We start from the raw sequence: 15377 nt of genomic DNA on the forward strand, positions 1-15377 counted from the left end.
CCACTACATTGGGTTTTACTAGAATTGCTTCTTTAGATCATCTGTTACTTCACAGAGAGTGAGTTCTTCGTGATCTCAAACCATTTGTAACATCTTGAGGAAAACAGAAGAATATTCCTACTTTTCTGCCCTGGGTATTTGAGTACCAACAACGTGTCAGGGGATGGAGCAGGGTAGTGAGACCCAGCAAGTCAGAGGTATATGGTCCTTGTCCTCAGTGGGGGTACAGATGCATAAAGAGAACATTACAGTGCCGGGCAGCAAGTCTTTCAGAGCTCAGAAGGGGGAGACTGCCATTGGAGTTGTGCTGGAAACTCTAGATAAAATTCAAGACACCCAGGAATGGTTGGAAACAATAAATTGCCTTATAGCAGGATGATTGAAAGTGTCAGGGTAATCATGATATCGACCTTTTCTGTCTTGAATTCTGTCCTGGGATCTGGTTGAATGTGACAATCTAAGAAATACTGAGAGACCTCAATGCTGTCTGCTGTAGTAGTAATGAAATAATGCCTGTACTGCATAATTTCCACAGTATACCCTTTCATTTTTTCAGAGTAGTGGTGCCCTCCCTTATTGGGATGAAAAATGAAATGTGGTAAAGATCTCTATAGACCTTTCTGCAGCATTTGCGCTCCTTCATCTACAGATATCCCTTTCACTCATTTTTTAAGAAGCCTCAGCTGAGGGTAGGGTGCCTCTTAATTCACCAACTGAAACAACCAGAATTTCTAGTACATTCGTGGGTGCTTTTCTGTCCTGCCAGACTTGATTTGGTTACAATAAAATCTTGGTGTATATTGCTAAGGTAAATTTTAGATACCCAGGCATATTCCTCTCCATGGCAGAAATACAAGGCTGAGTATTGAGAACAATTTAATTACTAACTCTAGACATAGAAAGGAGCTTCTAATCAGGAGAATGCTGAGTAGTTATTCTACAAGTGCAAAGGAGACTAAACAACGAAAATGACTTTAAAATGAGAAATGTGGTAGTTGTACATAAAGTAGGTCTGTACTTTTAAAATTACAAAACATCTAGCTATGTTCTAGGTCTGGGCGCCACAGCCCACCTAAGAGGGAAGGCGGGTGGAGAGAGAGCAGGGCTTTGCCTTCACTTCCCTCCACTAGCCCCATCACCAGGCAACTCTTTTTATGCCTGTGTTTTTATTTGAAAATGTTGAGCTACTTAAAAGTTTGAGAGCTAGTGTCTTAGATGTTTTTGTTAACGTATACCAAGCCATGGTTTCCTGAGGTTCCTTGCAGCTCAATCTAAAGCCTTTGAGCTGCTTTCTTCGTGTGTATCTGCTGTCCACTTGTTGCATGCTTTGGGAACACAGGCGAATGTTAACATTAAGTTAAGCAGAGCATACTGTGAAAGCAGATGATGTTGGAACGGTTTGGTCATGTGAACTCTTTGTGCTACCACTACCAGTATTCAGGACGGTTGACTTTATACTCTGTGTTATCTCTTTTAAGATGTATGTTTTTCCAACTGAGAAATCAGATACATTTTGATCAATCCTATTACAACATTGTGTCATAATTTAATTCACAGCAGTTTCTTTCCTCCTTAGTGGTACATAAAATGGTGGTACTTTTTTACAAGTAGTAGCATTGTAATGTTGATGAAATATGGTATATTTATTGTATAAAATGCCACACTTAGAGGGGTAAAACTCCTAATAGATTCTTTCCTGCTTTTGCTTCCATGGAGGTGACAGTAACACCAATAAGCCAAACCGTGGCTATCTAACAGTAATTATGTTTGACCTTAGACTGTGAGTTTACATTTCTCCTTGAGAAAGGCATCATATTGATCCTCGTAGCCCTGGCATCTAGCCCAGTGCCTACCATTTAATAGTTGTTCAGTAAATGTTTCATTGAATGATGTTTGAATATCACATTGTGAAGCAAGACCATAAAAACAAGATTCTAGTTAGAAGTAATTAGAAAAAAGAAAGTAACTCACTTAATTCAAGAGAAAATAATAAATTGTATAAGAACGGAAAAGTAATCATAGTGCATAACTTGGATCAGCTGTGAACAGCATTTCTAGATGCATAATAATGTAGACAGTGAACGCTGATGCAGCCAAAATTTAACTATTATGAGGAGAAAAGGTCAGGTGGTGTGCAGATGTTGTTAGGGAAGGGGAGCAGGTAGTAAGCTAGATTCTCATTTTCTTAGGAAGTCAGTTTATAATGCCTCCTCAGTCTCAATTCCCTCATTCCTCTTCTGTGTGTATGTCTGTCTGTGCTTTGTGATTCTGTTGCTTGGAGATGTGTAATTTTTTATATAACATAGCCCCAAAATGTTAGGCCAGGTTTTCATTTGTTACTAAGCCAAGAAAAATAGTGGTAAAGAGAAATTCTTTACACACTCTCATTTTTGTGTTCCGTACTGACTGTTGATCTTAAACCTTCAGTAAACTGCAATTCCAGTAGCCACCATCCCACTCCTAAGGAGCTTGTCTTGTATTCTAGTGACAGTGATAAGTACCTAAATAACTATTAAGTAGCCCAAAGAGGTTTTCTTTTTAAGCTGCAAGAGAGTGATATAATAAGATCTTGTGTGTTCAGAGGGGAGAAAAGATTTTATATCAGTGGAGAGAAAAATGGAAAAAGAGATTGGCAAACCAGACTGTGAAAGATGGGTGGATTTTGGCTAGGCTGGCATCCCTGGCTGATGGAGTGTCCTTGGGGAATGGGCATTTACAGTATAGCTGCAGAATAGGGTATAAGAAGAATGGAGTATAAGAAGATAAATTGACGAAAAGAACAACGGTGTCTTAATGTGGAGGTGTCAGTGGCCAGGCAGAAGCCTTGCTGTACTTGTCAAGCATGGCTATGACAGTACCATCATAGAATGGAGAGAGAGAGTTGTAGTTCTGGCTCTGATTAGTAGCTGAGTAGCCTTTGTTGTAAAGTTCTGTGGCTCTCTGCTTTATATATCCATACCATAGAGATGGGATGCTACATAGAATGCCTAAGATTGAAAGGGAAAGGCTAAGTGAAACAGGCACACGTGGTACATGCTTTACTCCCAATTGCAAAAAGAACAACAACAAATTGTGTGGTTTTGCAGAGCGAAACTTTTGAGCAAGAGAATGGCATCACTATTGCCTTAAAATAATTCCTTTGGGTAGATTTGGAGAGTGGTAGAGGTTCTAGGGTAGCTGGCCTGTAACAAGAGTGGCTACAAGAGTCCAGATAACTCAATGAATGTCTCAACTAGAGCAATGCCTATAAGAATTGACATCAGCAGCCGGCCCTGTGGCTTAGTGGTTAAGTGCGTGTGCTCCGCTGCTGGCGGCCCGGGTTCGGATCCTGGGTGCGCACCGACGCACCGCTTCTCCAGCCATGCTGAGGCCGTGTCCCACGTACAGCAACTAGAAGGATGTGCAGCTATGACATACAACTATCTACTGGGGCTTTGGGGGGAAATAAATAAATAAATAAATAAATAAATAAATAAATAAAATTTAAAGAATTGACATCAGGTGTGTAGGTGTTTGAATGGGAGAAGCATTGCAGACACATAATTAACAGAGTGTTCTGAACAAGGGAAATGGTGTTACTAGGAAGAACAATCATTTCATTCATGGAAATGAGTTTGGAGTTGCTCCTGCTTTTGGGAATGGAGGAACATGAAATTGAGTTTTGAAATTTGAGAATGCCCACTGGACGTCCTGGTGGAGACATTCATCAAGTAGTCGGAAGTGTGGGGCAGGATCTCAGAGAGACTTTGAGGCCAGAGAGATTTGGGAGGTGAATTGGGGCTGTGGGAAAGGATGAATAAAGAAGAGGACCAAGTTCAGAAAGTTGACGTATGTTTACATCTAAGATGTGAGAAGGGAAGAAAGAGCCGGAGAAAACAGTGGATGAATAGGATGGTTCTTTATGGATGTCAGGTGAGAATAAATTTTAAAAGAAGAATTAGGTCACCATTTTTAAATTCTGTAAACCTCAAGGATGATGGGGACAAACAAAGGCCAAGGGGTTTGGGGATTTACTTGTCAATGGAGACCTGTGACAAAGGAGTTCTAGTAGCAGTGGGAGTGAGTAGGAGCCAGATTGCAAAGCCTTAAAGTGTGTATATGGCTGGTAAGGAAGTGGAAGGGAAGGGGAGGACAGACAGAAAGGGTTCAATGGGTTTACATCAGGATTTCTCAACCTCAGCACTACTGACAGTTTGGGCCTGATAATTCTTTGTTATAGGCAGCTGTCTTGTGCATTGTAGGACATTCCTTTTTCCTCTTACCCCCGTCAAATGACACCAAAAATGTATCCAGGCACTGTCAAGTGTCCCCTGGGGGCCAAATTGCTGGGTGAGAACGAGTGGCCTGTATAAAGCGTTGAATGAGGATTGCTGCTGCTTCCACCCGCTGCAGTGATCCCTTTTACTGCCACTGCTGCTCTGTCTACTGCTCATGTTTTAGGTGTCCTTGTAGGTGAGTGGGGAAGAGCTAGTCCAGAGCAGGTGGGAGACCACAGGCATCTAGGGGATGATTACTGAATCAGGTACCTAAGGAGGGCAGGAGGAAACGGAGCAAATCCACTGTTCAGAAGAGGCATCCTGGAAGTTAGAGGGGATGGGCAGAGGCCCTTTAGTGGATGAAGATGGTTTTAGCTCACCTTAGGTGGCCTCAAGCTTCTCACTAAGAAGGGAGAAAAGGTCACCTGAGACTGAAGTAGACAAGGTTAAAGTTGGGCCTTTGAGGACATTATAGAAAGTTTCAGTAACCACTGTGGGGATAGATTACACACAAGTGAGTAAAAGCATTACTGAGCAGCAGTGAGGCATGGCTGAACAGCAACTTAAAAAAAATTATTAAAAACAATAATTAAAATCTTGGAGAAGAAGAAAACCTATAACCCAAACACCCTCATACTATTTTTATTTGTGTGTTTTACTGTCTAGACTTACCTACGTTTTTTACCTTTTTTATTTTGCTTATTTCACTGAACATTGTAGGTTTTAATGTTATAGAACTGTTAATTTCAGTTATTTTTAATGGCTACATGATAGTCTATAGATCTTTTTTTAATTTACCAAAACAACCTTCTAGTTGGTAAGGTTGTTTCCAGTTTTTAATACTATTATACCTAAAGTTGCAGTAAACATTTTTATTCATAGTGCTTTGCCAGATTTTATTAGTGGACCTAGTAAAGGTTTTATACAATGCTGAACACAGAGCAGAAAATGTATTGGCTTAAATGTCACCTCAGTGAGGCCTTCCGTGAACACCCACCACATTTAAAATGGCAACCCTCATCTCTGCTTTATTTTTCTCCATAGCACTTGCTGTCTTCCAAAATAGCAGGTATTTTGTTTATCTCGATTACTCTTGTCTCCTTTGCTAAGTAGATAAGCTCCAACAGGATGAGGAGTTTTTGGTATCACCAGCCCCTAGAATAGTGGCTGGCGCATAAATACTTGCTGAATGGTGAGGTTTACTCAGACCTGCAGGCAAGATGTGTCTGGAAGTGTCAGTCGCCTCATATATCCATGGAAGCCGGTGGGAGAATAATTGCATTGACTATTCTTGGCATTTAGATGGGCTAGGAAGCAACAGCAATCCACAGGGACAATGAATTGGGAGATGGAAGGGTTAGCACTTGAAGGTAGTTGTGGCAACAAAAGCACATTCCACTGGAAGGAGAGCATGGGAAAGGTAGAAGGTAAATAGGTTGTGGTTGCAGAGGGAATTTCCCAAAGTTTAGATGTTAGAAAGGAAACGGTTTGAAAATTAACAGTGGCAAGGTTGGTAGATAACTCCGTTTTGCTGAGAATGGACTGGATCAGGTTTTAATTGCCCCTGCCTGGCAAACAGTCCCCTCTTAGCTTGTTATATTTTATTCACACTGAATGGTGGTATATAAATCAGGTTCTGTTTTCAAAGGCCTTTTTTTGTGGAGTATGACTATGTATGGTAATCTGAGTAAGCAGATATGCCAGTAATGTCTGTCAGAGAATTAATTAAGCAGAGTAGATGACAATGTCAAACCAAGTTTCAAAGCTGAATTTACAGAGAAGTTGCCGCCGGCTCATTTGGTATAGCTGAGTTATTCAGTTCATCTTTTAAGTAAGTCAGTCTTACAGGTCCTTTTCTATTTGAGGTCACTTTACTCAGAATAGTGCAGTTTGGTAAATGCATAAAACATTTAGCATAGTATATGCCAAGCTCATTTTAAGCAGCTGTTGGGGAGACCCTTTTGAGTACAGAAATTACAGTAGTTTTTTTTGGAGCAGTGTTAATTGTTAACCCTCAACCAGTGCGTTATTCTCCAGTTTGTTACAGGTTTTCCGCTATAGCATGTTTTTAGTTTTCAAACTCCAGTCATTCTCAGGTGAGTTGTTAATGACAGACATGATTTAGTAGACAAAATTCTGGAGAGAAAGTTGAAGTAATCGTTCTCATATTTGTCAGTGGATGGCATGTCTATTATTTCTTAGTTCTTTAGTTTCTTCCATTTCCATGATGATAATCTCAAACGTTACCTTCCTCCTTCTTGCAGAATCTCTGGGATACTTTACCACTCTACTGGTTCATTAGTGAGAACCACATAGTTCATGTTTGGAAGCCTGTCCCAGAAAGGCTTTTCTACATACCTATGCCTTTGTCACCTTGATTTGGATATGATGTATGTGTATAATGATATGAGTTGAGCAAAAGTGTTTGTTTTTTAAATTAAAAAAAATTTCACTTGGAGTTCTTGGAACCAAGTTCTTCATTTACAATAGGATTTGATAATTATATTGACATGTATGGTATGATATGGCATTGTAGGAGTTTTTCTCTACGTGGTTGACTTAGAGAATTTTGAGGGTGCTTCTTCCATCTATGGTTAACAAAAGTTGGAGTGCCCTTGCATGGGTCAGAGTGATTGGTTCTTCCCTTCCCAATATAATCAACTGCAATTAGCAAATGGCGTAACCTATTTTAAGAGAAATGCTTAATAAGCCTTGTTTCTATTGAAAACCAGGCTAAAACTATCCTCTTTACATTTCCTCATTATTTGGTTGTTAGCATATAATATTAACTATTTTCAGATCCCAGACTTCTCTTTATCTTGATCAAAAGAATGTGCTTAGGGAAGAATCTTGTAGTTTTCATTTAATCCATTTGTGACCTCTTATGAGGAGGATGGAACAGTTATATTCCTGAATCATTGGGGAACTGTACAAACCAAATTTCTGCTGCAGAGCCTCAAAGAGCAATCAGGTTAGAAATTTTGCATAAGACTTAGAGGGTTAAATCTTTGCCTGGGAGGCAGAACACACAAATGTTAACCAGAGATTGCTCGTTTACAGGGAGAACGCTGGAGAACCAGACTCCTGGAGCAGTTTATCCTATGAGATACCTTATGGAGACTGTTCTGTGAGGCATCATCGAGAGCTGGACATCTATACGTTAACCTCTGAGTCCGAATCACGTCATGAACCCCCATTTCCTAAAGACAGTTGCACTGGACATATTTTTAAACTTATGAACATCCAACAGCAGCTAATGGTAAGGAAGAAAATTTTCCTTTTCAGGCTTTTGTGTCCTCACCGCTTCGTCCAATGAACTTTGCTATAATTAGAACATAAAAATGCTTCCCTCAAAGATTGTGAACCTGTAAAGCAGTTTTGGTGGTATTAGCTGTTACTGCTTACAGGGACAGAGCTAGCATTGGGGTTGTAGCAGTAGGTGACTGAGAATTTTTCATTGGTTTTTGCCAGGTTTCTTAAGTTATAAAAGGTACACGTACACATTGCAGATACAGAAATATGCAACAACCAGAACTAAATTTTCCTGGCATAAAAGGAAATTAGTGTCTTTAACTTTATAAAACTAAATGAGCAAAGCAGTTTCTGAGATTGTTGCTAAAGAACAAGAACCAAATTTACTCAGAAAGAAAGCCTTTTCACAGCTATTTCAATGAGTGATGATAGTGTTACTGTATTTAAATTGATAGTTGTATGGTAAAAAGATCACTAAAAAAATAAAGATTTTATAATCCACTCAAGCCTTCAAGATAAAATTGTTGCCAGACATAAAAACATTACAGACTCCCTGGTAGCATTTATTATGGATAATATAAACGTCATATGGGTACATCTCTCTTGGCCATAACATCTGAAAGGCTAAGTTTAGATAATTTTTCCACTCAGTTTATTTCAGAGCTGATTTGATTTGGAAAAAGCTTGACAGTAATTTCATTTAAGGTCATTTAGGGTCAGCTCAATGCTGGAGGCTTCTTTGGGAGCAGGCATTATTTTTGAGACCAGCAGGCCAAGACACCTCATAGTAGGGTTGTATGATGCTCCTGCCTCTGCCTTTCCAAATCATGTTTGTTCCAGAACAGGTGTCATTTTATTTGCCTCTGAATGGACTGCCGGAAAGTCAGATTTCCCTTTAGAGCTCTTCTTACTAGGTGAATGATAGTCCAGTTGAAAATATCAGTTTGGAGGTGCCAAAGCTACCTGCAACGTATGGGAATAGTTGACAGGAAACCATGAGAAATTAAAACTGTGAGAGGATGCGTGTGTTAGAAGCTTCTAAAATTTGTCAAGCAACACTTGTTTCTTCAAATTTCTGTTCTATAATGTTCATTCTTTATTAAATTTAATGACCTGCTTTCATAATTTTTAGGAGTCTGTTGTACTCTGAGCAAAAACAGAAGCAAGCTAATTTTGAATACTCTAAGGAACACAACACAGAAGCTTTTAGCAAAAATCCATTTTTCTTATACTCTTATTAGAAGGACTTTAGTGAGCATAACATTTTGCACTTAAATGTGTACACTTTACGAAAGTCCCAGTATGTGGACAGGAGTAGTCTGATGATGGAGTACTCTAAGTGTTCAACGTGTTTACTGAGTGAGTAAATGAACGAGAGGACCGTGGACAGCAGAGATGCATGAGATTATTGCAGTAGATCAGAAAATGAGTGAAGAGCAAACCAGATGTTTTAGAAATTGTTTTTATTTGTTGAACAAATAGTATTATTATAAGAATTTCTGAAATTTTGATATAAAGGCAAACCCACCCTAAAGATCAGCTATATTTTTCTCCATTTCCTAATCCTTGTCTACATGTACATGTGATTTTTGCATAATTATAACCTTAGATTAACTATAGGTTTTATTTTTTTCAACATTGTATTATAAATATCTTTTTTGGATTTCGCCATGGTCTTCATGGTTAACATTTCTATAACAGCGTAGAATTTTCCATCAGGTTGATCAACCATGATTATTTTAACCATTCCCATGTGGTGGTTATATCTGTTTATGTTTTAAAAGATACTTTAAAGTTACAAAAACTGTTTTTGAGATGACCTATAATATCCTCAAGCCACAGTACCATGTGAGAATAATCAAGAATTAGGTATTATTAATTTGATATGTTCTTATGTATTTAATATTCAATATTAAACAACAGAGGAACTACTTTTATCAAAAAGTAAAAGAATATCTACCATGCCATTGTTATTGAAATTATGAACCCATAACTAAAATTGAACTCATAAACTAGATTGAATGGGGCGTGTTTTGAGGATTAAAGGACATTGTGTAACTCCTCAGTAAGAATTAGGGCACAGGAGCATCTGCCTGAGCATTGTGATTAAAGAGAGTTTACCAAACTGGTTAGGATTAGTTTTTACTTGTATCTATGGGGTGGGATGGAAGCAGCCTCTGCCCCTCTGAAGACCCTATTAAAAAAAAGTCTTTCTCAGCTGCTCATTTGAAAATAGTCACTGTGCTTTTTTTAAAATAAGGTTTTTGAGGCTCAATTTTAATCTGTTTTGTAAAATAAGTTCATAATGTAGAAAATAGTCATCTTGTATATTCTTGACCATTTTTATCATTCCAGTAGGTATGCAATTATAAGAGAGGACGGTGGTATCAGGAACAAGAAAAAAATTATTTGTGTTTCTTTAGATCAGCTTATCATGTGACCTAAGAAGGGCTGGAATGGCAGAGAGTTCTCTCCAACAGGATTTTTGCGTATAGCTGTCAGTGGCATCTTTTCCCATGGACAGTATTTTAAAAATATCTTTCATTTCCTTCTAGAAAACAAACCTCAAGCAGATGGACAGTCTTATGCCCTTAATGGTGACAGCACAGGATCCTTCAAGTCTGCCCAGTGCCCAAGATAGAGATGGCCAATTTCTTCCCTGCACATCAGAGCCCAGGGACCAGCAGCTTTCTTCTCTTCCTGAAGAGACTGAGAGCTCTTCATGCTGCCAGGCAAGCACTGTTGGGCAGATTGAAAGTTCCTATGATTTGTCAAGCGTGGTTGAGGAAGAGAATACAGACTGTTCTTATAGGAAGGAAAATAAAGGCGTGGAGAGAAAAGGGGAAGAGGCGGAGCCAACACCTACTGTGGACTCTTTAACTGTGTCTGATCCTGACAGCTGCCTTCAGAGCATGCCTGAGTGTGGAGGAAAGGACACAGATGGCCTTCCATTCTGTGGAATCAGAAATGAAGAAACTAGAACAAAATCTTCTGCAGTGGCCACAGCCCAGGAGTCTCTGAGCAGTGGAGACAGAGTCCTGCAGGAAGACATGGTCGTGGAACCAGGCATGGCGCAGCATTTCTCTGGAGGGGAACTGGTAGTCAGTTCAACAACAGATGGCAGTGTCCCAGAGACTTCAGGGGAAATGGAACGTCATCTCGTGAACGCAGATGCCACCATCCAGAAGAATGTGCTTGAAGGAGGGGAAAGTACAAAGGAAAGATTGGAGAACTCTCATAGCAGCACAGCTGGAGCCTCTGATGTAAAAGTCACAAGTAAGCCTGTGGATAAAGCCAGTGTTCCAAACTGTGTCTCTGCCACTGGCTCCCTGGATGGTAACAAACCGGCTGAGTCTTTATTTGCATTTAGCAGTGGAGAAACCTCCACTGAAAAAACTGCAGAAACTGAAACTTCAAGAAGTTGTGAAGAGAGTGCTGATGCTCCAGTAGGTCAGAACTCTCTGGTAATTCCAGCTGCTGCAGAAGACAAGATTTCACATGGGTTCGAACCTGAGGCTCCCTTAGCGGGCATATGTGAAGCAGTGTCACCCTCTGATTTAACTGTTTCCAGGCCACAAAAGGATGTTATGGCAAACCAGAAATCAGAAACTATTTCATCTCATGTTCAAAGCCAAAACAGCAAATCACCCATCTGTTCTGCAACTGGAGATGATAAACTTTGTGCTGCCTCTTCATGTCAACAGGACACAGTGACTTCTGGTGGTGTGTTGGCTGCAAAACCTTGTGATGATATGGTTACCCAGCCTGAAAGCACCACCACAGGGCTGCCCAACACACAACATCTGCCCTCTGCCATCTGCTTTGAAGGCTCACAGGCTAACACAATCACCCCTGACGTTGTAAGAGATACCCAGGAACATGTGGATTTTTGTCCTCTCGAAGTTTCGGATAAAGAGGGCCAAGGAAAAGATCTGAAACTAGAAGCATCTTTAACAGATATGCTTGAGGTGGTTCAACATCCACATGCAGTTGCCCCCAAAGCTGAGAAAGAACTGGTGCCAGAGCAGGCAGTGACATCAGACAGGACTTTCTCTCTTGCAGGCAGTCCAGGCAGTGAATCAGTAACCAAAGATGACGCGCTTTCTCTTGTCCCCTCCCAGAAGGAAAAGGGAACAGCAACTCCTGAACTACATACGGCTACAGACGGTAGTGATGGCCCAGACGGAGATTCGAATGATCCTGATAAGCAGCCGCTAGAAGACGGTGCGGCAGGCCTGTCCACGTCCTCCACTGCTGTAAATCTTCAGCCCAGCATGGGGAATACCAGTCCCGTTGGACTTAGTGAGGAGCATGAGGGTCCCTGCCTCTCCACAGCCCCTGAAGTTCTGAATATCGAAGAGGGGACTGACTCTTCCCTGCTACATGTGAGTAAGGCCACTTTGGCCTCTGATTCCATTTTGACTAAAGAAGGAAAAAATCTGGTGGTTCTAGAAAGCTCTGCAGCTCAGGGACAAGATGACAAGGATAAAGCAGTGACTTGTTCCTCCATTAAGGAAGATACTCTTTCTTCAGATACATTGCAAGAAGAGCAGAGAATACCTCTTCCTGGACAGGAGGCACCAGGATTCCATGAAGAACCTAGCTCAGCTGCCTGTGCTGAGGACAAAGCCCTTCAGCAGGGTAATTCACTGGGCACACCCTCGGCCGGTCTTAATGCAGAAACTAAACATAACAAGGAAGTGGCCCCACCAGTCTCGCTGCTGACTGAAGGTGGGGCTGCACAGAGCCCGGTGCCACCAGGAGCAAGTCTGGCTGCAGATGCAAGCCAGGAAACCTTGGGTGCAGAGCAGAGCAGCTCACCTCTGTTGCCAGGTCTGTTACCAGATGGGTCTGAGGCTCTTAATTGCAATCGATCTGCTTTGGATGTTGGAGTGAAAAACACTCAATCCCAAGGTAAAAACACTGCTTGTGAGGTGAGTGGAAATGTGGCATTGGATGTGGCAGTGGTTGATGCCCTACAAGGTACCGTTGGAGCCAGAAGAAAGGATGTGTCACACAACACCCAAGACAGCCCAATTCCAAAAGTCTTGTTGAGCCAGGAGAAGAATATGATCCTGGGTTTGCCAGGAGCTTTATCACGTAAAGATGTGACTGATCTACAGGATGCTGCAGCCCCAGAGATGGTACCTCTTGGTTGGGAGAAAGGGAAGCTAGAGGGAGCAGACGGCAGCTGTCTCATGGGCGACTCCAAGGAGGCACGAATGGGTGATGAGGCACATCACGTCCTACCACAGCCTATTGCCAAAGAGCGCCCCAAAGAGACAGGGCTCTCGAGCAGTGATGACAAGGCCTCAAGCTGGGAAGGGGGTGCTCCCCCTCTGCCTTGCACTGTCTCCGCTGAAGCTGTGCATCTGCCTAAGAGAGCAGACTCAATCGAGGAGGCTGCGAGTTGCTTAGTGGATGCCGTCATGGAACGAGTCAAGGCCTCAGGAACACTGATCACAGAGGGGGAAATAAGTCAGATGTCACTGTCAAGTCCTTCAGAGTCAGGCCCAGTGACTGAACAGCTGGAGAGTGCTTCTCCAGGGAAAGTGAGTGCTCTCCTGTCTGGGGAGACCCCACAAATGGGCAGTATTCATGAAGAAGCCCCTGGGAACCATGTAGCATGTTTTGCTGGAAGGGAGGAGCCAGAGGAGATTATTCTGCCTGTCCAGGGACCTGAGCCGGCAACAGGTAAGCAAAGCAAAATATAAAATAAACTGTTTGAGAAACAAATTCCCTTAAGAGTCTCTATGATGTGCTGGTAAAAATATAGGTGTCTTTGTTGTTTAGGGGCCTTGCATTCGTTGGGTAGGTTGCTAAGTTACTAGTCACCCCCACCAGGAGAGGCGTGTCATCTTAGGGTTGGACAGATTTTGCTTCCTGTATTGTAGACTCCTAGCTTGATTGCTTAAGCCTGTAAGTGTTCTGTCTGTCACCCTGGAGCAGTTGCAACTTTCCTAACCTGGAAAACAATGCCTAGATCACAGGTGCTCTAAAACGATAAAGGAATTTAACAGATGTTTTTATTCACATGGCTTAGTCCTCTTCTCTAGAACCATAAAAAACAATGTTTTATTTACAAGCCTGAAACTCCTTTCTTTCCCTATCATTCTCGTCTATGTTCTGAGCAAATTTAGAGTCAGAGCAGTTTCATGAACAGCTCTTTAAGTATCGTTCTAAGCCGATGGCCCAACATCCCAAACGGTGGCCTTAGGTCATTGGGGAGGGCCGGTGGGAAGGGAACTCCCTCCTTTTCCTGCCTGAGGAGCAAACCTGCCGTTCCATTGCCTGTTGCTTTTGGGCACCAGTCTGGGAATTCAGGACCCTGCACAGCGCAGGGGATAGGATGCAGGATTTCCGCCCAAGCCCAGTCGGCTGAGCTGCTGTCACAGGGCAGACGTTGTGTCTGCTTATCTTGGTGAAGCAGCTGCACTGAGCAGATTGCTCACAGCAGCCTGTTCCATCTGTGGGTAACCATGTCCAGAGAGAGCAAAGAGAAACCACTATTGCTCAGTGGAAATAAGCCATCTGACTAAAACTTGAAGGAGGTTGAGGCTGAAGCTGAAACGGGAGTTGGACTCAGTATTGACTCTTGAAGTCTTTGAAGGTCAGTTTGATTCACGCTTTGCGACTACCACCTGTTACCAGGTATAGACAGAGGAGCTGTCTCCATGCTTGCCCCCAGGCTTTAGTAGGTGAGAAGTAGCCTGTTTTGTTTTTGTGGTTTGTTTTTGCTCTTCTTTCTAATTTTTGAAAATCCTTTTAAATTTAGTACATGTTAAGAGTGTGGGGGCGGAATGTGTAGAGAAATGAACAAATAGAACAAAAAAAGAAGTTGCTTAGGAAAAAGAGCAATTTAAACAAAGTGGTCATTTTCCCTGATAACAGGTTTTTAACCATTTATAATATTTTTTTTTCTTCCAGTTGAGGGATTTAAGAAACCTGAGGTAATATTTTTGGTGACTTCAGGTCTTTAGTTTTATTAGTGTTTTGGGTTGTTAGTGGTAGAAATGTGTTGACTGCTATCTCAGAATTTAAATAAGAAGGTCTGTAATTTTTAAAATAAGGCACAACAACAAGTCTATTTTGGGGGCCATGGCAGGCTGACATTTCAGAAGAATGGGAGTGGCTGTAAGCTGATGCCTGGCTATGTTCTTTTCATTTGGGTGCTGCGTCTTTGGCCACGTGGGCTGGAATTATTTCTCTTTCTGGCTGGGTAGTCAGATTTAACCCAAGCAAGTGAAAACTTTGTGAGGTTTGTGTCTAGTACCCTGTGAGAAAAGGTAGAAACCAGGGAGAATTTCAGGCTTTGATTTTTAATAGTATGTAAATATAGTAAAGATGCTAAGAAATGATTTTTAAGATTTTAAGGTTTTAGGACAGAAAACAAGATGTATGAAGTTTCATCGGTATGTCTAGGTTTGGGGTTGGTCGATATGTGTGGGTGAGTTACTTGTTCTGCTACGAAGTGGAGTTGTATATACTCGATGTGTAAGGTCTCACACTACAGAGAGAAGTAGCCAGTGATGAAGAAATCAGTGCTTTCTTCAGAAAATAGCCGGGATTGGGGGAAGTCCCTGGTCACATTGTCCCAGAGAAAAAGCACCTGAGTGTGAGCTCAGAGCCAAAGGGTATTTTCTAGGAAGTTTACATTCCATTCTAGAGTTTAACCATGCTATTTTATGAGTGAAGAGACATCAGCTTAACTGCTGGATTGGAAGGAGCCTCATGGCATTGGCTTCTGTTTTTATATACTGCTGTAGATAAAGCCAAAGAGAAATTGAGATGGGGAAAGCACAAAACTTCCAGTTAGAAAGAGGGGATGTGGCCCCTCTCCCATCAAGAGCACTGGTCACAGTGCTTTGG

At 41.6% G+C, this 15377-nt stretch overlaps 1 protein-coding gene across 6 annotated transcripts in view; it reads left to right on the forward strand.

Annotated features, from left to right (window-relative positions):
- The window catches only part of AKAP13 (A-kinase anchoring protein 13), a 341772-nt gene that overhangs the window by 175136 nt on the left and 151259 nt on the right, over window positions 1–15377 (forward strand). For all 6 annotated transcript variants that reach the window (XM_058542397.1, XM_058542391.1, XM_058542392.1 and 3 more), the window contains exons 6-7: window positions 7317–7515; window positions 10064–13202. In XM_058542397.1, coding sequence (XP_058398380.1) covers window positions 7317–7515; window positions 10064–13202 — 3338 coding nt within the window. The remainder of the gene's footprint in view (window positions 1–7316; window positions 7516–10063; window positions 13203–15377) is intronic.

Source organism: Diceros bicornis, chromosome 5 (assembly GCF_020826845.1).
Source record: "Diceros bicornis minor isolate mBicDic1 chromosome 5, mDicBic1.mat.cur, whole genome shotgun sequence".
NCBI lineage: Eukaryota > Metazoa > Chordata > Mammalia > Perissodactyla > Rhinocerotidae > Diceros > Diceros bicornis.